This window comes from Melanerpes formicivorus, unplaced genomic scaffold, assembly GCF_026170545.1.
Source record: "Melanerpes formicivorus ecotype bairdi unplaced genomic scaffold, bMelFor1.0.p_v2 SCAF_259, whole genome shotgun sequence".
Lineage (NCBI taxonomy): Eukaryota > Metazoa > Chordata > Aves > Piciformes > Picidae > Melanerpes > Melanerpes formicivorus.
The window spans coordinates 279,668-306,305 of record NW_027142611.1 but is presented as its reverse complement, the minus strand read 5'-3'; the positions used below and the strand labels follow the sequence as shown (position 1 = coordinate 306,305).

Below are 26,638 nucleotides of genomic sequence, written 5' to 3'. Positions count from 1 at the left end.
AGAGCAGGACCACCTGAGAGAAAACCACAAACAAAAATAACCCAGCCCAAAGGAAGGAATCACAGAAGTGTCAGGGCTGGAAGGGACCTCAAGGCTCAGCCAGTTCCAAGCCCACTGCCATGGCCAGGGACACCTCACACTACAGCAGGTTGCTCACAGCCACATCCAGCCTGGCTGCAAACACCTCCAGGCAGGAGGCTTCCACCACCTCCCTGGGCAACCTGGGCCAGGCTCTCACCACCCTCATGGCCAACAACTTCTTCCTAACAGCCAGTCTCAATCTCCCCACTTCTAGTTCTGCTCCATCCCCCCCAGTCCTATCCCTCCCTGACACCCTCAAAAGTCCCTCCCCGGCTTTCTTGGAGCCCCCTGCAGATCCTGCAAGGCCACAATGAGGTCTCCTCAGAGCCTTCTCTCCAGCCTGCACAACCCCAACTCCCTCAGTCTGTCCTCACAGCAGAGCAGCTCCAGCCCTCTGCTCCTCCTCGTGGCCCTTCTCTGGACACCTTCCAGCACCTCCAGAGCCTTCCTGGCACAGAGGCTCCAGCACTGGCCCCAGAGCTGCAGCTGTGGTCTCAGCAGAGTGGAGCAGAGGGGCAGAATCCCCTGCCTGGCCCTGCTGGCCACACTTCTCTTGCTGCAGCCCAGGCTCTGCTTGGCTCTCTGGGCTGCAAGTGCTCCCTGCTGGCTCCTCTTGAGCTTCTCCTCCCCCAGCACCCCCAAGGCCTTTTCTTCAGGGCTGCTCTCCAGCCAGTCCCTGCCCAGCCTCTAGCAGTGCCTGGGATTGCCCTGAGCCAGCTGCAGGACCTTGCCCTTGGTTCTGTAAACCCCCAGTCGAAAGGAAGGAAACCCCAAGCCCCAAAGAAGCAAGCCTCAAGCCACAGGAAGCAAACCCCCAGCATACAGTCACCAACCAAAGTGGGACCCAGGAGGACAGCAGGTGGCTGCTCTATAGTTTGGTAAATTCATGTGAAAGTCTGAAACCCTCTGGCAAGTGCTGACAAGTGAAAAGGAAATGCAGCAAGAATTAAGAAGAGGCTTTGTGCATTTGGGGGTTCATAGGAAGGAGGGAAGGGAGCATTTTCCTGGGGTTTACCTTCATCTGTGGTCCTTGAAGGCATACATCATCTAGCCTACACCATAGATGGGCAATGGGGATCTTACTACAAGAATGTAGTGTAGCCTGGAGAAGAGGAGGCTCAGGGGAGACCTCCTTGCTCTCTCCAACTCCCTGAAGGGAGGTTGTAGCCAGGTGGGGGTTGGTCTCTTTTCCCAGGCACCCAGCAGCAGAACAAGAGGACACAGTCTCAAGCTGTGCCAGGGGAGGTTTAGGCTGGAGGTGAGGAGAAAGTTCTTCACTAAGAGAGTCATTCACCATTGGGATGTGCTGCCCAGGGAGGTGGTGGAGTCCCCATCCCTGGAGGTGTTCAAGAGGGGATTGGATGTGGCACTTGGTGCCATGGTCTAGTCATGAGGCCTGTGGTGACAGGTTGGACTTGATGATCTCTGAAGTCTTTTCCAGCCTGGCTGATTCTGTGTTTCTATGAACACCAGAAGAAGCCCGTCCAATCCAACACACTGTCTCTAAGCCATGACTATGGAGGGCTCAGAGGAGATGCAAACATCCTGATGCCATCAGCAGGTGTTGACCCCAAGTGCTAACGTGCCACTGGTGTCTGGAATGCATGCTTAATGACCCAAGCTAGCCTAAAACATTCTGCCTGCTTCAAAGTCTTCATGTTGCCCTGGATGGAGGCACTGTCAGACCACAGAACAGAGAAGCTGAGGTGGAAACAAAACTTTTTCCCCAGATTTATTAGGACCTGAGTGCTTGATGCTCTTCTAGTGCACCCCCATGCCTCCTCAAAAGCCTTCAGTGTCTGCAGTGATGGAAACCAGCCATACAGGAGCACTCAGGTCCAATTTATGGCACTTAGCTGAACAAAAGTCAATCTACTAACCTTGTCCTCCAGTTTCCCCCAAATGAAAGCAGAGCTATGTGAGCAAAGAAAGAATCCCTGGGCAGTTTTGGTAATAAGAGCTTTTACTGCTTTGTCAGGGACCAGAAATGTTCTCTAATGAGCTACAGGCTGGGGACAGAGTGGCTGGAGTGCAGACAGGCAGAGAGGGACCTGGGGGGTACTGGTGGACAGGAGCTGAACCTGAGTCTGCTGTGTGCCCAAGTGGCCAAGAGGGCCAATGGCATCCTGGCCTGCATCAGGAAGAGTGTGGCCAGCAGGAGCAGGGAGGTCATTGTGCCCTGTGCTCAGCACTGGTTAGGCCACACCTTGAGTCCTGTGTCCAGTTCTGGGCCCCTCAGTTTAAGAAGGACATTGAGAAACTTCACAGTATCACAGCATCAGAGTATCACAGGCTCACAGTATCACCAAGGTTGGAAGAGACCTCAAGGATCATCAAGTCCAACCTGGCACCACAGACCTCATGACTAGACCATGGCACCAAGTGCCACATCCAATCCCCTCCTGAATACCTCCAGGGATGGGGACTCCACCACCTCCCTGGGCAGCACATCCCAAGGGTCAATCTCTCTCTCTATGAAGAACTTCTTCCTAACCTCCAAACTAAACCTCCCCTGGCACAGCTTGAGACTGTGTCCTCTTGTTCTGGTGCTGCTTGCCTGGGAGAAGAGACCAACCCCCACCTGGCTACAACCTCCCTTCAGGGAGTTGCAGAGAGCAAGAAGGTCTCCCCTGAGCCTCCTCTTCTCCAGGCTAAGCAACCCCAGCTCCCTCAGCCTCTCCTCCCAGGGCTGTGCTCCAGACCCCTCCCTGGCTTCATTGCCCTTCTCTGGACACCTTCAAGTCTCTCAATGTCCTTCTGAAACTGAGGGGCCCAGAACTGGACACAGGACTCAAGGTGTGGCCTAAGCAGTGCTGAGCACAGGGCACAATGACTTCCCTGCTCCTCCTGGCCACACTACTCCTGATGCAGGCCAGGATGCCCTTGGCCCTCTTGGCCCTGTGGGCACACTGCAGGCTCATGTTCAGCTGCTGTGCACCAGCACCCCCAGGTCCCTCTCTGCCTGGCTGCTCTCAGCCACTCTGACCCCAGCCTGTAGCACTGCCTGGGGTTGCTGTGGCCAATGTGCAGAACCTGGCACTTGGATGTGGTCAATCTCCTTCAGGAATCCTCTAGCTACTAAATTCTTCAGGACATAGCTTCCTCCTCCTTGCTGCTGCAAGACTTATTGTTGGAAACCACCAGTAACTAATTACAGACCAGCTCCTTGTGTCAGGAGCTCCAAAAGAAAGGAAATATTCATTAGAGATGTCTGCTTCCCCTCCAAATGAAATAGCTCCCACAAGCAACTCCTTATGGGCCATAACTGAGGGAGTGGAGCCTGCAATGAGCAAGGGCAGGTGTCATGCCAGGGCTGTGGTCACTGAAAGTCCTCCTAAGATGTAATCTGGCAGAGAGAGTGCACAGCAAGCCCTTGAATCATAGAATCATAGGGAAGGCTGCCTGGGGAGGTGGTAGAGTCACATCCCTGGAAGTATCTCAGAGAGCTGTGGATGTGAGTCATGGTCCAGACAGGGGACTGGTGGTGCTTTGTGAGAGTGATCTCAAATGCAACAACTCAGGAGACTACACCAGGGGTTCACTGCCATCAACAGTGAACCTTCACTGTGTCATCACAGAATGCCAGGGGGGGAAGGGACCCCCAGAGCTCATCCAGGCCAACCCCCCTGCCAGAGCAGGAGCACCCAGAGCAGCTCACACAGCAACACAGCCAGGCAGGTCTTGAATAGCTCCACAGAGGGAGACTCCACAACCCCCCTGAGCAGCCTGCTCCAGGCTTCTCTCACCCTCACAGGGGAAAAATTCTTCCTCCTCTTTCCATGGCACTTCCTCTGCCTCAGCTTCCACCACTGCCCCTTGTGCTGCCATTGGGCATCCCCCAGCAGAGCCTGGCTCCAGCCTCTGGGCACTCCCCCTGCACAGCTTTAGCCACAGCAAGGAGCTCACCCTCAGGTTCCTCCTCTGCAAGCTCCAGAGCCCTCAGCTGCCTCAGGCTCTCCTCCTAAGGAAGATCTTCCACTGCCTGCAGCATCTTTGTGGCTCTGTGCTGGACTCTCTCAAGCAGCTCCCTGTCCCTCTTGACCTGAGGGGCCCAGAACTGGACACAAGATTCCAGATGTGGCCTCAGCAGGGAAGAGCAGAGGGGGAGGAGAACCTCTCTTGACCTACTCACCACAGCCCTCCTAACCCACCCCAGGATGCCCTTGGCCTTCTTGGCCACCAGAGCACATTGCTGGCTGATGCTCAACCTCCCATCCAGCAGCACCCCCAGGTCCCTTTCCCCTTCCCTGCTCTCCAGCAGCTCAGTCCCCAGCCTGTACTGCTGCATGGAGTTGTTCCTTCCCAGGTGCAAGACTCTCCCCTGGCCCTTGTTGAACTTCATCAAATTTCTCCCTGCCCAGCTCTCAGCCTGTCCAGGTCTTGCTGCATGGCAGCACAACCTTCTGGTGTGTCAGCCACTCCTCCCAGCTTGGTGCCAGCAGCAGACTTGCTGGCAGTGCCCTCTGGCACTGTTTGCCCATAAGCTGGTGTGCAATAGGTAGGGAAAAGTGAGAGGAGAAAGGTGGAAAGGTCAAGTGAAGAGAGGAAGAAGTTTATGGCTACCACCACTGTGAGGGTCCAAAGCTGTCTCTCTGGTGCAGTCCTGCTGCTCCTTCTGATCTTCTCTGGATCCTGGTGGGGAAAGCTTTCCTCCTGGGTATTCTTTGCCTTCTTGTGGCAGCCTCTTCTTCTTCTTCTTCTTCTTCTTCTTGTTGTAACCTGTCCCATTGAAAAGGAGACCTCTGTTATAACCAGCTTCACACCTGCCTGTGTCCAAACTCCTCCTCTTTCCACCCCTCCTGCCCCCAAGAGTAAGGCTTCCACTCATGCCCAAGGAGGAGTGCCTGAGGTGGGGTCTGGGCCCAAGGCATGGTCTGCCTTGGAGCTGGGCAGCTGTGGGCCAGGAGCTGTGTTTGTGTATTCTAATGACATCAGAAGGAGCAGAGCTGCTTCCACCCTCAACAGACCTGGGATGCTGTGGTTCCACACTGCCAGTCACAGAGTCACAGAAACACTCAGGTTGCAAAAGAGCCTCAGGGTCACCAAGGCCAACCCAGAACCCTGCTCTGCAAGGGTCACCCCTCAAGCATAGCCCCAAGCACCACAGCCAAACCACAGGAACACATCCAGACAGGGATGGAAAGGCTTCAGAGAAGGAGACTCCACACTTTCTGTGCTTGGATCCTGGCTGGGGAGGAGCTGGGCAAAGAGGAATCCCTGGGGAGCTGCTTGGCAGCTCAGGGGCAGCCCGAAGCCCCCACACTGTCCCCTACCCTGTGAGGGCTGTGCCCCCTGGGGGCCTTCAGGGAGTCTGTGGGGCTGGAGGTGCCCTGAGCCCAGGGGCTGGCACAGCCACTGTCCCTGGGGCTGTCCCTGGGGGGCAGGGTGGGGATGCCAAGTGCCACTTGTGGGGTACCTCGGTGCCCCAGAGCAGCTGTCTGTGTGGGCAGAAGCCCTGCCTGGCACTGCTGCCAGCGGCCCAGGACAGCCCCAAGGGCACAGAGCTGGCTGGGCACGAAAGGCAATCCAGCAGCCTCAGTGCCACCAGCCCTCTGCTCCCCAGAGCCTCTGGGTCCCCAGAGCTGGCACCCAGGGGACATGGGGCTGCAGGGAGGCCTCTGCCCCGGGCCTGGCTGGGTGCCAATGGCCTCTCTGCCTTCCTCAGAGCCCTTTGCCCCCCGGGGGTGGGCAGCAGGCACAGAGCTGATGCAGGCAGCAGGGCAGGCAGAGCAATCTATGCCTCAGGCTGGGAGTGAGGATGGGGACCAGGTGCCTGCAGCAGAGCCAGGGCAGCAGGTCAGGACCTGCAGGGCAGGATTCAAGAGCAGAACCTCTCAGCACTGCCCTGCAGCTCTCTGGTTCCCTACTGCAACTCCTGCCCCACGAGCAGCAGCTGGGCAAGGAGCTCGGGGCCAGCGTGGGGCTGGGTTAAGCAGCTGATTGCCAGCTGCCCTCTGAAGCAAAGCCTCTGCTCGGGACAGGGACTGTGGCAGCCGGCAGGAGCGGAGCTGCGTTTGCTGCTTGTGCCCAGCGCTGCCTCCTGCCCTTCTCTGCTCTCTCGGCAGCCCCGCAGCAGCCTTCAGGCCCTCTGAGCGGCAGCGCAGCGAGAGGAGCCCCAGAGTGCTCCGTGCCCCGGCTCGGAGAGCAGAGCCCTTGGCGATGTGTGGGCAGCGCTGGGGCTGGGGCCGGGGCCGGGGACCCCTTGCAGGCCCTGAGGGGTGCCCGGGGCTGGCTCCTCAGGGCAAAGATGGCGGCCAGGCCCCGGCGGCCTACAGCTCCCATGGTGCACTGCGCGGAGCGGCCGCGGCTCGCGGGCGGAGCGGCCGGCAGCGGGCGGGGCTCGTGGGCGGGAGCGGGCGGGGCTCGCGTTGCTGAAGAGCCAATGGGAGGCTCTGCTCGACGATTGACCAATGAGCGCAGGGGGCGTGGTCGGCGGGACTGTTTGAGCCCTCATCGGTGAAAGCAGCGGTAAGAGGCGCTCCGGTGCCCCAAGGGCTACGGGAGAGGGATGGGGACGGCTGCGGGGGCCGGGGGCAGCCTGGAAGGGCAGGGGAGGACTGCGGGGGACTGCGGGGCTGAGGCAGGATTGCGGGTTCCGCGGGGCTGAGGCGGGCTGCGGGGCTGAGGCAGCATTGCGGGATCCGGGACAGCATTGCGGGATCCGGGACAGCCTGCGAGGTCAGGGGCAGCCTGTGGGGGCTGCGGGGCTGCGGCGGGCTGCGGGAGGCGGCGGTGGAAGCGCCCTGGGCAGTGCTGGGTGCGGGGCCGGGGGGAGCGTTGCGGGGCCGGGGCTGTGGAGCGTTGCGGAGCCGGAGCCGGGCCCGGGGGAGCGTTGCGTTGCGGGGCCGGGGCCGGGGGAGCGTTGCGGGGCCGGGGGTGCGTTGCGGGACCGAGGCTGTGGAGCGTTGCGGGGCCGGGGCCGGGGGAGCGTTGTGTTGCGGGGCCGGGGCCGGGGGGAGCGTTGTGTTGCGGGGCCGGGGCCGGGGGAGCGTTGTGTTGCGGGGCCGGGGCCCGGGGGAGCGTGGCGGGGCCGGGGCCCGGGGGTGCGTTGCGGGGGCGGGCTCGGGGGTGCGTTGCGGGGCCGGGCCCGGGGGAGCGTTGCGGGGCCGAGGCTGTGGAGCGTTGCGGGGCCGGGGCCGGGGCCGGGGGAGCGTTGCGGGACCGAGGCTGTGGAGCGTTGCGGGCCCGGGGGAGTGTGGCGGGGCCGGGGCCGGTGGATCGCGGCCGAGGCTGTGGAGGGGCTCTGGGGACCCGCGGTGGGGTCGGAGCGTTGGGGCGGTTGTGAGGACCCGCAGGGGATGCAGGCTCCTTCCGGACGGGGAGAAGGCGCAGGGCTGGGGGGGTGTAACGGCAGCCCCGGCGGCAGCGGCGGCGGTTAGGGCCGGCAGGGCTCGGGAGCAGGCTCCGGGCTCGAGAGGTAAAGGCTTTCTCCAGCCTCAGGCTCCCCCTCCGCCGCTTCCCCTCCCCGCCTGACCCTTGTTGTCTCTTCTCAGAGTGCACTCTCAGGACTTTCGAGCCCAGAGCTGTGTTCTTCGGTGTTCTTCAGCCGGCGCTTTCCTTCGAGCGGTGCTTTTCTTGTGGCGGTGCTGTGCGAACCCTAAGGGGAGTGCCCTGAGCCTTGTGTCACCTTCGTCGCCGCCGCCGCCATGGCGGCGGCCCCTGCCCCCCAGGAGGGCACCGTGACCGTCATGGTGCGAGTGCGACCCCCGGCCCCCGGCGAGGGAGCCGCGCAGCACCCGCTGCTGAGGGTGGTCGACCATCACACCCTCCTGTTCGACCCTGGTGCCTCCGGCGGTGTGCTGCCTGCTGGCCGCGGCAAGAACCCAGGCAAACATCAGAAGTTCCTCTTCGACCGGGTTTTTGCTGAGCAGGCCACCCAGGAGGAGGTGTTCCAGCACACCACCCGCCAGATGGTCGATACTCTCCTCGACGGCTACAACTGCTCTGGTGAGCCCTAGCAGCCTGCTCTGGCCCTTGCAGGAGCTCCTGCCCATCTGCCCCTGCTCTGGGTGGGCTCAGCAGAGCTGGGGGTTGGTTCCAGAAGCCCTGAGCGGCTGTGGCAGCAGTGGGGACGCAGCGGCTCTGCAGAAAGAGAAAGCCTTGACCTTGTTGTTGGCACCAAGCTGGGGCCGGGACAGGGCCAGTGCTGGCCTGGAGATGTCATCCGAGGGCTCTGGGGGCAGGCAGGGCCCAGGCCAGCAAGAGGAGAGCAGAGACAAGCCCAGATGAGTGTGGAGTCCTGCCTGTGGGGTGGCATCAGCTGGGAGCCCTGTGCAGGCTGGGCAGCAGGCTGGTGCAGAGGGCCTCGGGGGCCCTGCTGGACAGGATGTGAGTGGGAGGCAGCAGTGCCCCACAGCAGGAGCTGGGTTTGGGGCTGTGTCCCCAGCTGAGGCAGAGCTGGCAGCATCCCCCCAGTGCTGCTGTCGATGGAGGCTGCTCTCAGGGCTCCTCCCTTTCTCCTCCCAGTGTTTGCCTACGGAGCAACCGGAGCAGGGAAAACCTACACCATGCTGGGCTCGGAGAACAGCCCTGGCATCATCTACCTCACCATGGAGGAGCTGTTCAGGAGGCTGGAGGCCAGGCAGGAGCAGAAGAGCTGCGAGGTCCTGGTCTCCTACCTGGAGGTAGGCTGTGCCCAGCTGTGCCCCTCCTGCTGCCAGGCCACCACCTCCAAGGTCTGGGCTTGTAGTGCCAGGGCTACCCCTGTGCTGCCAGCTGTGCCCAGGGCAGCCCCAGACTGGAAGCAGGCTGCCCCTGGCCAGGCTGCTGGGCTGGTGCTGCTGGCCTGCCCCCTCTGGAGCTGGGGGCCACAGGGCAATGAGGGCTTCCTGGCTGCAAGGCCTTTGGAGGAGCAGCGGCTCAGTGCCTGGCTGCTGAAGCCTCCTGAGCTGTCCCCTGCCTTAGGGCACCTTCAGCTGCTCCTGCTGGCGGCAGGTGCCAGAGGTGCTGTTGGGTGGGCAGCAGGCCCTGGGGTCCCAAGCTCCTCTGCCTGCTGCCCTCTGGGGCCCCAAGCCTCATCCTGAGCTGGAGCTGCCTGCTGCAGGTCTACAACGAGCAGATCCGTGACCTGCTGGAGCCCAAGGGCCCTCTGCCCATCCGGGAGGATCCTGAGAGAGGAGCTGTGGTTCAGGGCCTCTCCATCCAGCAGGTGGGGGTGGAAGCAGGCACAAGGTGTGGGCAGCGCTGTGCCCGCCCCAGGGGTGCCAGCTGGGACCGGGGGAGCTGGAGGGGGAGGGGAGGGCTGCGGGGCCCCGGGGCAGGGGCTGCGGGGCCCCGGGGGTGCCGGCTGGGTGGGTGCCGGCTGGCAGCAGCGCTGAGCCCGAGGCCAGAGGAGCCCTGCAGGGGCGCAGGAGGCCTCAGCCTGTGGGCGCTCGGTGCCCGTGCCGGGGCTGCGCTGATCCCTGCCCTCTGCCTGCTCCCCGCCAGCCCAGCTCGGCAGAGCAGCTCCTGCAGATGCTGCTCGGGGGCAGCAGGAACCGCACGCAGCATGCCACCGATGCCAACGCCTCCTCCTCCCGCTCCCACGCCGTGCTGCAGGTGAGGGGTGGTGCTTGGGGCAGCCCTTGGCACCGCTGCCCGGAGGGGGGCAGGCGGCGATGCTGTGCCAGGGCCGGCGTGCCAGGGCTGCTGCCGCGGCTGCGAGCGGCGAGCCCGAGCGCCCTGCGGAGCTGCAGCCTGCCCTCTGTGTGCCCTGCCAGGTCTACGTGAAGCAGCAGGACCGCGCCGAGGGCCTCGCTGGGGCCGTGCGGGTGGCCAAGATGAGCTTGGTCGACCTGGCCGGCTCGGAGCGAGCCGCGGTGGCCAAGACCAGCGGCGAGCGGCTGCGGGAGGGAGCCAGCATCAACCGCTCGCTGCTGGCCCTGCTCAGCGTCATCCAGGCGCTGGCTGGGGCCAAGGTGAGGCTGCCGCTGAGGGGCCCTGAGCGCCGTCCCCACGGCAGAGCTGCCGTGGGCTGGGCCTGGCCGGGGCTGGGAGCCGGGGGCTGGGAGCCGAGGGCCAGCCCCTGAGCGGAGCCTCGCTGTGCCGGGCAGGGCAAGCAGAGCCACGTCCCGTACCGGGACAGCAAGCTGACGCGGCTGCTGAAGGACTCCATCGGCGGCAACTGCCGCACCCTGATGCTGGCTGCCCTCAGCCCCTCGCCGCTCTGCTGCCAGGACACCCTCAACACCCTCAAGTATGCCAGCAGGGCCAAGGAGATCCAGGTCTCGGTGAGCACCTCGCCCCGCGGCCGGCAGCTGCTGGGGCTGCCCGGGAAGGAGCCTGGGGCAGGCTGCTGCGGGCTGCTGCCTCCCTGCTGCAGCCGGGCTGCCTCTGGAGCCCCTCTCAGAGTCAGCTGCAGCCCCTCGGGCCCCACCAGCCCAGGGCAGGCTGAGGAGCTGCCCCGCTGCCGCCTCAGCGGAGGGGAAGGAGCTGTCCCGGTGCTGCTCTCAGCTCCGCTCCTCCCTCTCCCCGCAGCTCAAGAGCAACCTGCCGAGCCCGGACTCCCACGTCTGTCCGTACGTTGTGCTGTGTGCGCAGCTGAGAGCGGAGGTGAGCTGCCGGGGGCAGGGCTGGGCTCTGTCTGCGGCTCTGCTTTGCCTGGCACCCAGCCTGCTGAGCTGCTGGGGCTCAGGGCATGCTCTGAGCCAGGGCTGCCCCTTGCTCACAGGTGGCAGAGCTGCAGGCCAAGCTCCGTGCCTATGAGGATGCTGCCCGCGGGGCACAGAGCCAGGCGCCAGAGCCGCTGCCTGCCCTCGGCTCCAGCCCCTTGGAGCTGCCCAGGTGAGGCTGCTGGGCAGGAGGGAGGGAGCCTGGGCTGGCACCTTGGGGTCCCCCAGGGCCAGGAGCTTGCAGAGTTTGGCTGCTGGCTGCAGCCCAAGTGGCTGCCAGGACGCAGCTGAGCTGCTCTGCTGCTGTGCCACAGCCTCTCCGCTGCCCAGCTGGAGTGAGGAGCCTGGCAGCCCCCAGAGCTGGGGGACAAAGGCCAAAGCTGCCCTTGGCTCCATCCCAAACCTTGGTAGGCCAAGGGATGGCTTCCCCAGAGGCTCTTCCCTGGCTCAGGGGCTGCTGCTGTGACTTGTGTAGGGTGGAGGAGGCTGCGCCCGAGGCGTGCCTGGAGCTCCCTGGTGGGGAGAGTGCTGGAGAGCAGCAGGAGCTGGCAGCTGGGTGTCCTGCTGCCTTGCAGCTGGCCTTGGAGGAGGTGAGAGGAGGGCTTGGCCTGGTGATGGGACCCAGCTCAGGTACCTTGCTGGGCTGCACTGGGCAGGCTGGGAGAGGGCAGGAGCTGAGCTGCTCTGGGAGGTCTGGGCTCAGCAGGTGCTGGGCTGTGGAGTGCTGGAGAAAGCTCTGAGCCTGGCAGGGAAGGGGCAGCTGGGGGCCCAGGCTCAGCTCAGCTCTGGCCTGATGCTGCTCTGGGGGCTTGCTGCAGGCTGCAGAGGAAAGGTCTGCCCCAGCCATCCAGCAGGCAGATGTGCAGCAGGAAGCAAAGGAAGCAGCCCCCCTCCTGCAGGGCTTGACTGCCAGCCAGCCAGAGGGGTGAGTGTCCTTGTGCCCCCTCCCTGTGCCACTTGCTCCTGGCTGCTCAGAGAGTTTCAACCTTCCTGTGGTGTGCAGCCCCCTGAGGGTGCTGGAGGTGGGGGAGGGCCCAGGCCTTGGCTTACAGAGCAGTGCCTGCCCTCTGAGGTGGGATTTGGCTCCTAGAGAGCCAGTCCCAGGGGAGAAGCTCCCCTGGAAGGGTCAGCAGGGAAGGTTTCCAGGCACAGCAGCTGAGAGCCTTCAGTGCCTCTTGCCAGGCCTGGAGCTGCCTCCCCCAGGGCTCTGCTGCTGCCTCTGCTCCCCGAGGTGCTGCCCTGGCACCACCTGCTGCTGTCTGTGCCCCAATGTCCTGGCAGGGGGAAGGTCTCCCGAGGGAGGCTGCCTGTGCTGTGTGCCTGAGGCCCAGCACAGCTCTGGGGCTGCTGTTGGGTGCCCTGCAGCCCACAGGTGATCTCCCAGCTCAGGTCCTGCAGTGCCAGCCTGGGCACCCCTCAGTCTCAAAGCTTGCCTGGCCCAGAGCTCCCCCCAGGCTGTGCCCCAGCTGAGGAGGGGGCTCAGAGGTGCTGCTGGTGGTGCTGAGCCTGTCTTGGGTGCCAGGGGCTGAGGTTCAGCCCCTGACTGCTCCTTGGCTCTGTCTCTCTCTGCCCCAGGGCTGCAGCTGCTGCCAGGAGCTCCTCCCCAGAGCAGCAGTCCCTGCCCCAGGCTGGCAGCTTCCTTGCTGCTGCTGTGGCCTCTGAGGCACTGCAGCCCCTGGCCCCTCAGGAGGCTGCTGCCAGCCAGGAGCAGGCCTCCTCCCCAGGGAGGGCTGCAGAGGCCAGCAGGGCCAGCCCAGCCCAGAGGAGCCAGCAGGGCAGTGCTGCTGAGGATCCAGGTTGGTGCCCTCTCTCTCCTCTGTCCCAGGCTCTGCTGCAGGGCTGGGGGGTGGTGGGGGGCAGCTGCCAGCTGTGGGCACAGGGCAGGGGCAGAAGTTTCTCCTGCCCTGGCACCCAGTGGGGGCTGAGCCTGCCTTTATCTCCTGTGGGTGACTGCTCTGGGCTGCATCTGCCCCGCTCAGCCCAGCTGTGGCCTGGCTGCTGGCAGCCTGTGTCTGGGCAGGGCTGAGCTCTTCCTCCTCATCCTCGGTGCCCATGCATGAGGCCAGCAGCAGAGCCTGGCTCTGCAGAGGCTGCTGCTGGGCACAGGCCAGGCCCTGCCCCGGGGCACTTGCTCTGGGCCCAGGATGGTTGGTGCTGGCTCTTGGGCTTGGTGTGGTTTGGGGCAGTCCCAGCAAAGAGCTGAGGGGGGTGGGGGGCAGGGGGGGGAGGGCCTGGGAGCTGCAGCCAGGGAGCTGACTCGGTCTCTGCTCTGCTCCTCCAGCCGAGAGCTGCGTGGCTGTGCCTGGCGCCCCCGTGACCAGCTCTCCCCTGCCAGGCTGGCAGCACCTGGCTGCGCTCAGCAGTGCCAGGCTGCTGGCCCTCAGCCCCATCGGGAAGAGGAGGAGGTCCCCTGAGATGCCAACTCCTGCCCAGCCGGCCTCTGCCTGCAGCCTCTCCCCGCGGCCCAAACGCCGGCGGCCGAGTGGGCAGCCGGCAGAGGCTGCCAGGGCGGCACAGAGCCCCCCCAGCCCCTGCCCCCCGGCTGCAGCCCCCCCAGCCCCTGTGGCGCTGCCAGCCTGGCCCTGCGGCTCCAGCCTGTGCCCGGAGAGGCTCTCCCGGAGCCGCCTGCCCCTGGCGCCGCTGGCAGCTCCCCAGGGCTGTGCCCTGCCCCCAGGCCCTGACCTGGATGGCACCTACCAGGTGTGCAGGCTGCCAGCCTCAGCCAGCCCTGGGCCCCCGGGCTGCAGGGGCCTGGAGCCCCCCAGCCAGGACCTCCTCCGGCAGCAGGATGCCCTCTCGGTGCCCAAGTGAGTGCCGCCCTGGGGCCCTCCCTGCGGGGTTGGGGACCCCCTGGGTGCCTCCTGGGGGGGTGGCTGCGGCTCTGTGGGGAGGGAGGGTGGGCAGGGGGCACAGGGCTGGGGGGTGGGCAGCAGTGGGCTGAGCTCACCTGGGCAGGGGTTGCTGAAGAGAAAAAGCCAAGCAGAAGGCCCCCCTGTGTGCCACTTGCCCTGGCACAGTGTGTGCCCCCTCCTCCTGCACGTAGCTGCCCCAGGGATGAGCTCTGCCTCAAAGCTTGCCTGGCCCAGAGCTCCCCCCAGGCTGTGCCCCAGCTGAGGAGGGGGCTCAGAGGTGCTGCTGGTGGTGCTGAGCCTGTCTTGGGTGCCAGGGGCTGAGGTTCAGCCCCTGACTGCTCCTTGGCTCTGTCTCTCTCTGCCCCAGGGCTGCAGCTGCTGCCAGGAGCCATGAGCTCAATGTCACCTACCAGGTCTGCAGGCTGCCAGCCTCAGGCAGCAGCCCTGAGCCCTTGGGCTGCAGGGGCCTGGAGCCCCCAGGCTGGCAGCACAAGCAGGATGCCCTCTCGGTGCCCAAGTGAGTGCTGCCCTGGGGCCTTCCCTGTGGCTTGGGGGATCCTGCCCTCCATGGCTGGGTGCCTCCTGTGGGGATGGCTGCAGCTCTGTGGAGGGCAGAGGGTGGGCAGGAGGCACTTGGCCAGCAGGCACAGGCTGAGCTCACCTGGGCACGGCTGCACAGGGCAGAGAGCATTCCAAGGGAAGCTTTTCCTGCTCCTGCTCCTCCCTTTGGCCCTGGAGCATCCTCCAGATTGCTTCAGGAGTGCTGGCTGGGAGCAGGTTGGGCATCTGCTCTGCTGGCACTGGGGGTCAGGGCTGTGCCCTTGGGGGCCTGGGCATCTTTGGGGTGGCTTTTGGCTGGTGCAGCAAAGAGGCTCTGGCTCTTCTGGAGCCCTGTGGCTGTGCAGAGGCTGAGCCCCACCTGGCCCTGGTGGTGCAGGACACCCCCAGGGAGACCTCCTTGCTTCTGGGGCTCTGCAAATAGCTCAGAGTGAGGAGAGCTGGAAATGGGGACAGGGCAGGGCCCAGCCCCGTGCCAGGGGCAGTCAGGATCCCCCCTGGCACTAACCATCTCTGCCCTGCCTGCAGGCCCTGCAAGCTGGCCTGTGCCCCACGGACACCCTCTGTGCCCAGGCTGCCTGTGGGCTGCAGAGCCTCTGCCCTGAAGCAGAAGGCAGCTGAGAGGTGAGAGAGCTGCCAGCAGCTGCCTGTGCTCCCCAGTGTGGGCCCTGCCCCATGGCTGCAGCTGCACCTTGCCAGTGCCCTCTGCCCCGAGCCTGCCTGGGTGCCAATGGCCTCTTTGCCTCCCTCAGAGCCCTTTGCCCCCCCGGGGGTGGACAGCGGAGCCGCATCCCCCAGCTGCGCAGCAGGCAGCGAGCTGCCAAGGCCTCTGCAGCCCAGGTGAGGCTGCCCTGGGAGTGAGCCCTGCTGCTGTGCCAGCCCCGTGCCAGCTGGAGCAGAGCCCTGCCATGGGGATGGTTGGTGCTGGGGGGTGGCTGCAGCCTGCTGCTGTGCCAGCCCCGTGCCAGCTGGAGGCACAGCCCTGCCATGGGGATGGTTGGTGCTGGGGGTGGCTGCAGCCTGCTGCTGTGCCAGCCCCGTGCCAGCTGGAGGCACAGCCCTGCCATGGGGATGGTTGGTGCTGGGGGGTGGCTGCAGCCTGCTGCTGTGCCAGCCCTGTGCCAGCTGGAGCAGAGCCCTGCCATGGGGATGGTTGGTGCTGGGGGGTGGCTGCAGCCTGCTGCTGTGCCAGCCCCGTGCCAGCTGGAGCAGAGCCCTGCCATGGGGATGGTTGGTGCTGGGGGAGGGCAATAGAGCAGGTATCTGCCAGGGCCTGGGTGTGCCCGGCGCTGCCTGCTGCCCTTCTCTCCTCTCTCTGCAGCCCCAGAGCATCCTTCAGGCCCTCTGAGCAGCAGCGCAGCAGGAGCAGCCCCAGAGTGCCTCCAGCCCCGGGTGAGAGAGCAGAGCCCCTGGGGAGGTGTGGACAGCCCTGGGCGTGCCCCGTGCGGGCCCTGGTGGGTGCCCGGTGCTGGCTTCTCAGCGCTGCTGAGGGGCAGGCGGCGCTGGGCTGGCCGCGGGGGCTGGTCGGGGCCGGAGCTGCCGGCAGGGAGCTGGGAGGAGAAGCTGCCAGGGCAGGGCTGGGGCTGAGGGCAAAGATGGCGGCCGGGCCCCGGCGGCCTACGGCTCCCATGGTGCTCTGCGCGGGCGGGAGGGGGCGGGGCTGTCGGCGTTCGAGAGCCAATGGGGGGCTGCGTTCGGGCACCGGCCAGTGAGCGCAGGGGGCGTGTCCGGCGGCAGCGTTTGAAGCCCTGCGGCGCAGGCGGCGGTGAGTAGCGCTGGGGCCCCGGGAGCGGCGAGGCAGAGGGATGGGGACGGCTGCGGGGAGCGGGGGCTGGGGGAGGCAGGGAGTGCTGGAGGCGGCGGTGGCAGCGCTGGGGGGAAGCTGGGGAGGGCGCCGGGGAGGGCTAGAGGCCGGGGATGTGGGCGTGGGGAGGGGGTTGGGGATCAGGGATCAGGGCTCTGGATGTGGGGGCGTCCCGGGGCGGTTGTAGGAGCGTTAGGGTGGCTGTGGGGACCCCAGGGATCCTTGCAGACGCTGGGAACCTGTAGGGCTGGAGGGTATTGGAAGGGCAGCTCTCGGGGTACCGGTGGGAGTTACCACAGGGGGGGTGTGGGAGCAGGGTCCCGGGTGGGGGGCTGGGGGTGTCCAGGCTTTCTCCAGCCTGCGGCTCCCCCTCCGCCGCTTCCCCTCCCTGCCTGACCTTTTTTTCTCCCGAGAGTGCGCCCTCAGGACGTTGGAGCCCGGAGCTGTGTTCTTCAGCCAGTGCTGTCCTTGGAGCGGTGCTGTGCGGACCCCAGGGGCAGTGCCCTCAGCCCTGCGTCGTCGTCGCCGCCATGGTGCTGGTCCCTCCCCCCAGGAGGGCGCCGTGGCCGTCACGGTGCGAGTGCGACCCCTGGCCCCCAGGGAGGGAGCCACGCAGCACCCAGGTGCCTCCCAGCCCCGTGCCAGGGGCAGTCAGGATCCCCCCTGGCACTAACCATCTCTGCCCTGCCTGCAGGCCCTGCAAGCTGGCCTGTGCCCCACGGACACCCTCTGTGCCCAGGCTCCCTGTGGACTGCAGAGCCTCTGCCCTGAAGCAGGAGGCAGCTGAGAGGTGAGAGAGCTGCCAGCAGCTGCTTGTGCTCCCCAGTGTGGGCCCTGCTCCATGGCTGCAGCTGCACCTTGCCTGTGGCCTCTGCCCTGAGCCTGGCTGGGTGCCAATGGCCTCTTTGCCTTTCCCAGAGCCCTTTGCCCCCCGGAGAGTGGGCAGTGGAACTCCAGAGCAGGAACAGAGCTGCCCTGTCCTCTGCAGCCCAGGTGAGGCTGCCCTGGGAACCACTCAGCCAGGAGTGAGCCCTGCCCCGCGGCAGCCTGCAGCCTGCTGCTGTGCCAGCCCTGTGCCAGCTGCGAGGCAAAGCCCTGGCAGGGGCATGGTTGGTGCTGGGGGGAGGGCGGGAGAGCAGGGAGGTGCCAGTGCCTGGGTGTGCCTCAGGAAGGGAGCTGCGTTTGCTGCTTGTGCCCCAGAGCTGCCTGCTGCCCTTCTCTCCTCTCTCTGCAGCCCCGGAGCATCCTTCAGGCCCTGTGAACGGCAGTGCAGCAAGAGGAGCCCCAGAGTGCTCCCAGGCTTCGGCAGCAACCTCTCTCCTTCCAGCCCCCATCCAGTGAAAACTTCAGCAGCCAGGACCCCAGCCCAAGCTGGAGGTCCCGGCGGCGGCGTCCCTGCCCGCGGTCCCGGTCCCCATCCCGTCCCTGCCCCTGTCCCGTCGCGTCCGCCGTGTCCCTGCCCCGGTCCCTGGTCCCGTCCCGTCCGCGCCGTCCCTGCCCCGGTCCCTGGTCCCGTCCCGTCCGCGCCGTCCCTGCCCCGGTCCCTGGTCCCGTCCCGTCCGCGCCGTCCCTGCCCCGGTCCCTGGTCCCCCGTCCCGTCGCGTCCGCCGTGTCCCTGCCCCGGTCCCTGGTCCCCCGTCCCGTCGCGTCCGCCGTGTCCCTGCCCCGGGCCCTGGTCCCGTCGCGTCCGCCGTGTCCCTGCCCCGGGCCCTGGTCCCGTCGCGTCCGCCGTGTCCCTGCCCCGGGCCCTGGTCCCGTCGCGTCCGCCGTGTCCCTGCCCCGGTCCCTGGTCCCGTCGCGTCCGCCGTGTCCCTGCCCCGGGCCCTGGTCCCGTCGCGTCCGCCGTGTCCCTGCCCCGGGCCCTGGTCCCGTCGCGTCCGCCGTGTCCCTGCCCCGGGCCCTGGTCCCGTCGCGTCCGCCGTGTCCCTGCCCCGGGCCCTGGTCCCGTCGCGTCCGCCGTGTCCCTGCCCCGGGCCCTGGTCCCGTCGCGTCCGCCGTGTCCCTGCCCCGGTCCCTGGTCCCGTCGCGTCCGCCGTGTCCCTGCCCCGGTCCCTGGTCCCGTCGCGTCCGCCGTGTCCCTGCCCCGGTCCCTGGTCCCGTCGCGTCCGCCGTGTCCCTGCCCCGGTCCCTGGTCCCGTCGCGTCCGCCGTGTCCCTGCCCCGGTCCCTGGTCCCGTCGCGTCCGCCGTGTCCCTGCCCCGGTCCCTGGGCCCGTCGCGTCCGCCGTGTCCCTGCCCCGGTCCCTGGGCCCGTCGCGTCCGCCGTGTCCCTGCCCCGGTCCCTGGGCCCGTCCCGTCCGCCGTGTCCCTGCCCCGGTCCCTGGGCCCGTCCCGTCCGCCGTGTCCCTGCCCCGGTCCCTGGGCCCGTCGCGTCCGCCGTGTCCCTGCCCCGGTCCCTGGGCCCGTCGCGTCCGCGCCGTCCCTGCCCCGGTCCCTGGGCCCGTCGCGTCCGCGCCGTCCCTGCCCCGGTCCCTGGGCCCGTCCCGTCCGCGCCGTCCCTGCCCCGGTCCCTGGGCCCGTCCCGTCCGCGCCGTCCCTGCCCCGGTCCCTGGGCCCGTCCCGTCCGCGCCGTCCCTGCCCCGGTCCCTGGGCCCGTCCCGTCCGCGCCGTCCCTGCCCCGGTCCCTGGGCCCGTCCCGTCCGCGCCGTCCCTGCCCCGGTCCCTGGGCCCGTCCCGTCCGCGCCGTCCCTGCCCCCTGTTCCTGCCCCCGTCTCGTCCGCCGCGCCCCTGCCTCCGGCCCCGTCCCGTCCGCCGCGTCCCTGCCCCCGGTCCCCGTCCGCGCCGTCCCTGCCCCGGTCCCCACCCCGGTCCCCGTCCGCGGCTTCCCTGGCCCCGGCCCCGTCCCGTCCGCAGCGTCCCGGCCCCGTCCCTTTTTGCAGCTCGGTTCCCCCTACCCCACTTCGCGGTTCCCGGCCCTGTCCCCTCCCCTCTGCGGCGCGGTTCCCCCCTCTGTTTGTGTTGTTCACTAAAGGTTTGGTTTTTGGTTCTTCAGACCTTTTCTGGCTGCTTTTTCCCTCCCCTTGGGGGACCCTGGGGCTGGGGCTCCCTCGGGGGTTGCCTGGGCCAGGCCATTCCTCCTGGCCTGGGCTCTAGTCTGGCTTCCCCCTCTCTACCATCATCGCAGGGGCTCTGGGGCTCTTCTTCTTAGCCTCTGTGGATCAGGCAGCCCCACTCATCTTCACAGGGGGAAGTTGAAACCAAAGGGCTCTCTTCTTTCATCCCCAACCTCCTGTGCTGCAGTTTCTATCCATTGCCCCTTGGCCTATCCCAGGGCACAGTGAGCAGAGGCTGTCCCTGTCCCTTCCTTCCTGACCCCCAGCCCTCAGCTCTTGATAGCCATTGATCAGATCCCTCTCAGCCTTCTCCTCTCCAGACTCAACAGCCCCAGGGCTCTCAGCCTCTCCTCCCCAGGCACTGCTGCAGTCCCTTCCGCAGCCTTGCAGCCCTCCCTTGGACTCTCTCTAGCAGTCCCTGTCCCTCCTGACCTGGGGAGCCCAGAGCTGGATGCAATATTCCAGGTGGGGTCTCAGCAGGGCAGAGTAGAGGGGGAGGAGAACCTCCCTGGCTCTGCTGGACACACTCCCCTGAATGCCCCCCAGGACCCCGTTGGCCTTCTTGGCCCCCAGGGCACATTGCTGTCCCATGCAGAGCTTGCTGCCCCCCAGCACTCCCAGGTCCTGTTTCAACCTCTTCAAGGATGTGCTGCCTGTGGGAGCCTGGATGCTGCTCAGGGCTCCTGTGAGGAGCTCCAGACAACGAAATACTCTCTTCACTTCTTTTGATCCCCTGTTCCAAACCATTTCCCCTTGTGCCTCACAGCCAGCAATTTGATAACCTCTCCCACTGCCAGCCACACAAGGTGAGTTTCTCACATCAATCTTCATGCTACCTGTGCTTGCAGACAGGGCAAGATCAGCTAGGAGTCCTCAGGGAAAGGGCAAAACAAACCAAGGTTCTTTTGAGACCTTCAGAATGCCAAATCATTTGTTGCTCAGGTGTCAACCACCTGAGTTTCACCAATCATCTTTAATTCTTGTGAGGTGCTGAAGTCAGAACTGGGGGGTGGGGGTGGCTGACACCCCTCAGGCTGTGCTGTCATCCAGGGAACTCTGGAAGAGCTGAGAGCTGGCTGCAGGCAAACCTCAGGGAGGTCAGCCAGGACAAGAGCAGGGTCTTGCATCTGGGGAGGAGTAACAGCAGGCACCAGGACAGGTTAGGAGCTGTCCTGCTGGAGAGCAGCTCCATGGAGTCCTTGTGGACAAGCTCTGCATGGGACAGCAATGTGCCCTGGGGGCCAAGAGAGCCAATGGGGTCCTGGGGTGCAGCAAGGAAAGTGTGGCCAGCAGGGCTGGGGAGGTTCTGCTCCCCCTCTGCTCTGCCCTGCTCAGACCACATCTGCAATCCTGGGTCCAGCTCTGGGCTCCCCAGGTCAAGAGAGACAGAGACCTGCTGGAGAGAGTCCAAGGGAGAGCCAGGAGGATGCTTAGGGGACTTGAGGATCTCCCATGTGAAGAGAGACTGAGAGCCCTGGGGCTGTTTAGTCTGGAGAAGAGGAGGCTCAGGGGAGACCTTCTTGCTCTCTCCAACTCCCTGAAGGGTGGTTGTAGCCAGGTGGGGGTTGGTTTCTTCTCCCAGGCACCCAGCAGCAGAACAAGAGGCCACAGTCTCAAGCTGTGCCAGGGGAGATTCAGGCTGGAGCTGAGGAGAAATTGGCCATTGGGATGTGCTGCCCAGGGAGGTGGTGGAGTCACCATCCCTGGAGGTGTTCAACCTTGGCATTTGGAGCCATGGTTTAGTTGTCAGGAGCTGTTGGGTGGCAGGTTGGACTTGATGATCTCTGAGGTCTTTTCCACCCTTAGTGATTCAATGATTCTATACCAAGAGGCCCCAAGGAAGGCCACAAAGCTGAGAGCAGCAGCGTGGAGCATCTCTCCTATAAAGACAGTCTGGGAGAGTTGAAGGAGTTCAGCTTGGGGAGCAAAGGCTCCAAGGAGACCTTACAGTAGCCTTCCAGTGGCTGAAGGGGGCTGAGGAGGAGCTGTTTCCAAAGGTATGCAGCCAGAGGACCAGGGGCAGTGGCTTGAAACTGGAGCAGGGTAGGTTTGGATTGGATGAGGAAGAAGTTCTTTACTATGAGCACAACTACTGCAAGAAGGGGGCCGCTTTAACGACCAATTTGATCAGCGGATTCCAACTTTATTGAGCATCAGACACATCTTATATACAGTTTGCTATAATTATGCCCACTTGGCAACATACTATTGGTTGCTCTCTAAAAGGTTACATCATTGTTTTCACAACTCTGTGGAATTCTTCTATCCGGCCTAATTGCTCTCTTTCCCAGATCTCGCCTCCTCCTTATCTTGCTTGCCTCCCTTCTCAGGGGCAGCTGGACTTCAGCATACCAAGCAATCAACACTTTCTCACAGCTCCTGCTCCACCACTATATTATCAACAGAGAATCCTTCAAGGCCTGAATTGCACAGGTGTTCCTGGGACCCATGTCCCCTCTTGCCCGACAACAAACCTGTATTGTGGTTGGAGGTGTGTTTAAAGGACAGCAAGGTTTTGAGCAAGTGTTAGAAGGTTGGGGGAAAGTGCCAGTTGGGATACAAAGCAGCTCTCAGGGATGGACTGACGTCCGTCCCAAAAGACCATATAACGTGTATGGTGACTATTGCCTCCAGGAGAGAAGCTTCTGCAGAGTCAGCAGTGAGCCCTTGCTCCACAGAGCCAGCAGCCTTCTGTGGAGCTGCTGGGAGAGGGAGTGCTGAAAGACCTCCTCTGATGGGGCAGGCTCCAAGGAGCTCTGCTGCAGGGCAGCTGAGGAGAGCTGGAGGTGCCCAGAGAGCAGGGAGAGGTTCAGCTGCTGGCAGCAGGACTCCTGAGCCAGCAGCCTGCTCTGCTCTCCTGGCAGGGCAGCAGCTCTCCCACCTGGCTCCTGGGGGATCAAAGGGCCCTGGGCTATGCTGAGCAGCTCTTTGCTCCAGGTTCCCTCTCCAAAACGCAAGGCAAAGCCCTGTGCTGCTGTGGGGCATCTCCCCCGTGGGGCAACCTGGGCCAGGGGCTCAGCACTCAGCATCCCAAGTGTCTCCCTTCCCTGAGCCTGACTCTGCCTTCTCCGGTTTCAAGCAGCCCTCCTTGTCCTGCTTTCTGTTCTCCATTCAGCTCTGCTGCCTGTCGCAGGCGCGGCGACCTGGTTCAGGACCGGCACGGCGGCCAACCCCAGGCCGCTCGGTCCATGGGCTCGCAGACACCAACGCGCGGAGGGCAAACGGCCTCTGCCCGTGAGCGCCGCAGCACTATATAGCTGCGGTGTGCGTCACTGCCGGCTGCCGGCACCGTCAGCTGAAGGCTATTGGCTGGCAGGGGCGGGGCCCTCGCGTCCCGTACCGCGCCAGATCCTCCGCCCGCTGGGTCCTAGCTCCCTACAAGCTGAGAGGTGCTGCTGCCAGCCCTGGCCTCGGGGCACAGGCTGAGTTTGAGGCCCTGGCACTTCATGGAGGAGCTTCTGCACTTTTCTCTTTTCAGAAGCCCTACCTGAGCCAGCTGAAGATCAACATTTGCCAGAGCAGCCAGCACCTCCAGCTGCTGGTCTCGGGCAGTGGGCTGGAGCCACGCCTGGAGTTCCAGCCTGAAGTGCTGGAGCTGGGGCCAGTGCTGCCATCCAGCCCCGGGGCACAGGGCACAGTGGTGGTGAAGAACCCTTGTGAGTTCCCCATCGAGTTGTACTCCTTGGAGTTTGACCAGCAGTACCTTGCTGAGGAGCAGGTAAAGAGCGGAGCTCTGCTCCCCACATCCACCTTGTGCAGCTTCAGGGCACCGCAGTGTTCCCAACCTCGTGCCAGGGAGATGGAGACAGGAGGCAGGGCACAGCCTGGGGGTGGTGGTTCAGAGTGAGCCTCTTCTGCTGGCAGGCTGTGGAGGGGCTTGGCTGGTCCTGCAGTCGAGAGGAAGGCAACAGGGGGAAGCTGGCTGGGCCGGGGGGGTGGCTGGGGCTGTGGCCGGGGCCGGGGCCGGGGCTATGGCTGTGGCTGGGGCCGGGGCCGGGGCCGGGGCTGTGGCTGTGGCTATGGCTGTGGCCGGGGCTGTGGCCGGGGCTATGGCTGTGGCTGGGGCCGGGGCTGGGGCCGGGGCTGGGGCCGGGGCCGGGGCCGGGGCCGGGGCTGGGGCTGGGGCCGTGGCCGTGGCCGTGGCCGTGGCCGGGCCGGGCTGGAGCTCCAGCAGTGCCTCCCAGGGGTGGTTTCTCCTCCCCATGCACAGATCCTGAGGGCGCTGGAAGGCTTCGACTGCCGCAGCACCTTGCTGCTGCCTCCTCCTGCCCCGGGGGAGCAGCTGCCTCCAGAGCTGCTGCAGCTGTCTGGGGGCCAGAAAAGGCTGCAGGATCAGCAGGTCGAGGCCAAGCCTGAGCAGCCCACAGCCCAGGACGAGGCTGAGGCTTTGCTCTCGGCTGTCCTGAGTGGGGGCTCAGCAGGGAGCCCAGCCCCCAGCTCTCCAGGGCCTCATTCTCTGGGGCTCCAGCAGTCCTCATGCCCCAGCTGGGTGGAGCAAGGCCCTGGTGAAACTGTGGCTTGGGACAGCCAGGAGCGCAACCAAAGCCAGCTCCTGTCTGCCCTGCCTGGGGAAGCAGTGAGGATGGCTCCTGGCAGGGGGGACCAGGGACAAGGGAAGGGCCTGGGCAATTTGCCTCAGCTGTGCCAAATGAGCCTCAGCTTTGCCCCAGGAGCTGCTGGGGTCAGGCTGATGGTGAAGCTGTGCTAGGCAGGGCAGCACCGCTGCTCTCCTCTCTGGCCCTGCAAGCTGAGGAGGCTCTGGGTGACCTCCTGAGGGCTGTTCTGGGGAATTCAGAGCCCAGCCACATCTGCTGCAGTGCCATTCCTCAAGCACCCAGCTCCTGGATGAGCCCCAGATGGAGCCTCTGCCTTGGGACTGTGTCAGATGCTCCTTTCTGGCTTTGCCCTTCTTGCTCAGCAAGCTTGGCACCACGCTCCCACGAGGGCCATGTGGAGAGTTCATGGCAGGAGACTGGGCTTCAGTCCTTTTGGGTGTTGCTGCATGCTCTGCTCTCCTCTTTCTGCCACCCCATTCACTTGTGGGCACCTGGAGCAGCATCTAGGGCAGAGCCTGATCTGCACAGGCTTGAGAGGAAGGGCAGGGCGAGCCCATGGGTGTGCCATTGGCTTGAGCAGAGTCTCCTCTGCCAGGAGCCGAGGGGCTGGTGAGGATGAGGAGGATGACAGGAGGGCAGGAGGCTGACTCTTGTACCTGTGTGTGCACAGCAGAGCATCAGCAAAGCACCACTGGCACCAGGGAGGCCTCAGAAGAGCCAGAGGCCAGCCCAGTCCATAGGGTCCTGGCCCGGCCCCTGGGCACCGCTGCGTCTGCTGAAGGAGCTGCAGCCCCACAGGGCAGGGGCATCGTGGTCATCGTCCATGGGGCACCCCTGGCAGGGAGCTGAGCTGCAGCCTGGGCTGTGAGGAGGGGGGAAGCAGGGGAGATGTGTCCTGGTGGACCATGGTGCTCGGTTGAGCTGGGCCCCGCTCCAGGCTCCGACCTTCTCCTGAACCTTCCCTCACAGCTGGGAGCTCCAAGGCTCTGACACCTGCCAGCTCCAAGCCTGTGAGCTGAGCAATGGGTACCATGCAAAGGACACAGAGCAGTACCATAGATGTCCTGGTGGCACTGGCTTGGCTCTGCTCCTGCTTTACCAGGCTCTGCTGAGCCTCACTTGTAGTTTAGTCCCCTTGTGCTCATCACTTTGGGCCCTCCTGTCCTGCCTGCTTCTGTTTCCATCAGCTCCCAGGGGCTGTGGAGACTTGGCCTTGGTCTGGTTTCACTCCAGCCTTGTGCTCAGAGCTGTGTTGGAAGGGGGGCAGCACACTGGGCTCCCTGTGGTGGAACAGCAGCAGTGTGGGCTCAGGCCCTGGGCCATGCTGTGCCCACCCCAGTCTGGTCCTGCTCTTTTCCCAGGTGCTGCTGGACCTGCTGGATGAGGAGGGAGCTTTCTTCTTGAAAGCCAGGCCCAGCACCAAATGCCTCTCCCAAGCTGTGGGCATGGAGGACTCTGCTGGAGAAGGTGAAGTCATGGAGCATGAAATGTGCTGACCCCCCCAGGGAGAATTCCTCTCCTGCTGCTGGCTTGGCCAAGCAGCAAGCAGCTGCTGGCCCTGGGTTGTGTCCTGGGGCTCTCTGGGCTCTTGCAGAGGGACTCTCTGCAGGGTTGCTTTCCTTCTGGCAAGCTCTGGGAAGTGATTCTCTTCCTCTGGACATGGGGGCTTGAGTCCTGGGGGGCTGTCAGCACCTCAGTGGAGCATCTGAGGTCTTTGCTGCTGCAGGTGGGGAGTCCCCAGCCTGGCAGGAGGCAGCCCCTGAGCCCACAGCCAGCCAGCAAAAGCCCAAGGCACTCTTTGAGTCAGCTCTGCTGAAGGCAGGAGCTGGCTGGCTGCAGCTTGAGCCAGAGCTGAGTGCTGAACTGAGCTCAGGGCAAGCAGCAGGGAGATTGCTGGTGGGGTCCCAGCCTTGTGAGCCTGGGAGGAAGGTCTGGAAGCATTGCTGAGGCAGGCTGTGCCTAGAGGCAGCTGGGTTTGAAGCTGGGCTTCCTCTTGTGCAGCATGGAAATGTTTGCAGTGCCTCACCTGTCCCTGCTGTCCATCTCTGTGCAGAGAGGAAGCTCCACACTGCTTCCCTGCTCCTGCAGTGTGGGCAGGCAGCAGAATTGGAGGTGCTCTTCAAAGCCAGCCTGCCCCAACGCCTGGAAGGGAAGCTCCAGCTGGCAGTGCTGGACAACCCTGCTGGGGCCAGCACCATCAGGCTGCTGGGGGCAGGCTGCCAGGAGGACTTCAGCCTGGACAACATCCAAGGGCTGGTGGCAGGCAGGGAGGAGGAGAACCTCCCTGAGAGCAGCCTGGAGGAGGACAGCCTGGAGGGTAAGAGGAGAGGCTGCCAGGCCAGAGCCACACTGTGCTGGAGGGCAGCAGCCGCGAGGTGCAGCTTCTCCTCAGCGCTGTTGTCACCAGCTCTGAGCTCCAGCTGCCCGCAGATGACCTGGAGAAGTCTCCCTCTGAATTGGATCAAGTCAGAAGATAAGGCTCCTAAGGCTTGATAAGCAGGATGATCAATTAATAGAAGAAATCAATTTCTTTTATTCATCATAACTTTCCTGCCCCAAAGATCAATAAACTTCTTTCCCCTTTGTTTGGGCTCGGGGATCCGGTGGGGAATCCCTTCCCCAGCACCTCGGTAACGCTAACGATGTGAACACTTTAGAGAGAGGAAGGATTCCCTCTAGAGTGACTGCCCTCCTGACAGCAAACTCAAACTGCTGGAGCAAAGGCAGAGGGGGAGAAGGAAATTCATGTCCAGTCTGCTTCATGGAGTCAATAATCAGAATCACTGACGAATGGCAACAGAAGGCAAGCAAACGGCGCTGGGTGCGCGGGGAGTCTGTGCTCTACCAACAGGCACACCATACAGAACTTTGCTTCCCTTTATGTACTCCATCCTCTGATACATGTTCATAACAGTCCAACAGGATGGCATTCAACAAGTCCAAGTGCCAGGGGCTGCACTTTGGCCACGGCAGCCCCAGGCAGAGCTCCAGGCTGGGCTCAGAGTGGCTGAGAGCAGCCAGGCAGAGAGGGACCTGGGGGTGCTGATTGACAGCTGCCTGAACATGAGCCAGCAGTGTGCCCAGGTGGCCAAGAAGGCCAAGGGCATCCTGGCCTGCATTAGGAATAGTGTGGCCAGCAGGAGCAGG

The 26,638-nt window shown here is 64.6% G+C and overlaps 3 protein-coding genes and 1 long non-coding RNA gene across 4 annotated transcripts; all 4 read left to right on the top strand.

The window, feature by feature from the left end:
- The first annotated feature begins 6,515 nt into the window (after nt 1-6,515).
- On the top strand, nt 6,516-11,681 carry LOC137458557 (kinesin-like protein KIF18B). Its single transcript, XM_068169989.1, has 11 exons — nt 6,516-6,549; nt 7,575-8,028; nt 8,548-8,705; nt 9,125-9,229; nt 9,508-9,618; nt 9,780-9,977; nt 10,113-10,289; nt 10,537-10,611; nt 10,730-10,842; nt 11,146-11,260; nt 11,646-11,681. The coding sequence occupies exons 2-11, from the start codon at nt 7,728-7,730 to the stop codon at nt 11,679-11,681; spliced, it is 1,389 nt and encodes a 462-aa protein (XP_068026090.1). The 5' UTR covers nt 6,516-6,549; nt 7,575-7,727.
- On the top strand, nt 11,281-15,927 carry LOC137458553 (uncharacterized). Its single transcript, XM_068169985.1, has 5 exons — nt 11,281-11,595; nt 12,246-12,466; nt 12,952-13,477; nt 13,890-14,039; nt 15,402-15,927. Exons 3-5 carry the CDS (start codon nt 13,086-13,088, stop codon nt 15,790-15,792), a joined length of 933 nt encoding a protein of 310 aa, XP_068026086.1. The 5' UTR covers nt 11,281-11,595; nt 12,246-12,466; nt 12,952-13,085; the 3' UTR covers nt 15,793-15,927.
- Nucleotides 15,928-16,029: 102 nt separating this feature from the next.
- LOC137458551 (uncharacterized) lies at nt 16,030-17,631 on the top strand. Its single transcript, XR_010991819.1, has 4 exons — nt 16,030-16,458; nt 16,579-16,674; nt 16,803-16,877; nt 17,119-17,631. It is a non-coding gene; the product is annotated as an uncharacterized lncRNA (long non-coding RNA).
- A 3,918-nt stretch (nt 17,632-21,549) lies between these two features.
- On the top strand, nt 21,550-26,091 carry LOC137458556 (uncharacterized). The gene is made up of 5 exons (XM_068169988.1): nt 21,550-21,594; nt 22,183-22,653; nt 24,853-24,958; nt 25,545-25,808; nt 25,884-26,091. The coding sequence occupies exons 1-5, from the start codon at nt 21,550-21,552 to the stop codon at nt 25,982-25,984; spliced, it is 987 nt and encodes a 328-aa protein (XP_068026089.1). The 3' UTR covers nt 25,985-26,091.
- Nucleotides 26,092-26,638: the final 547 nt, after the last annotated feature.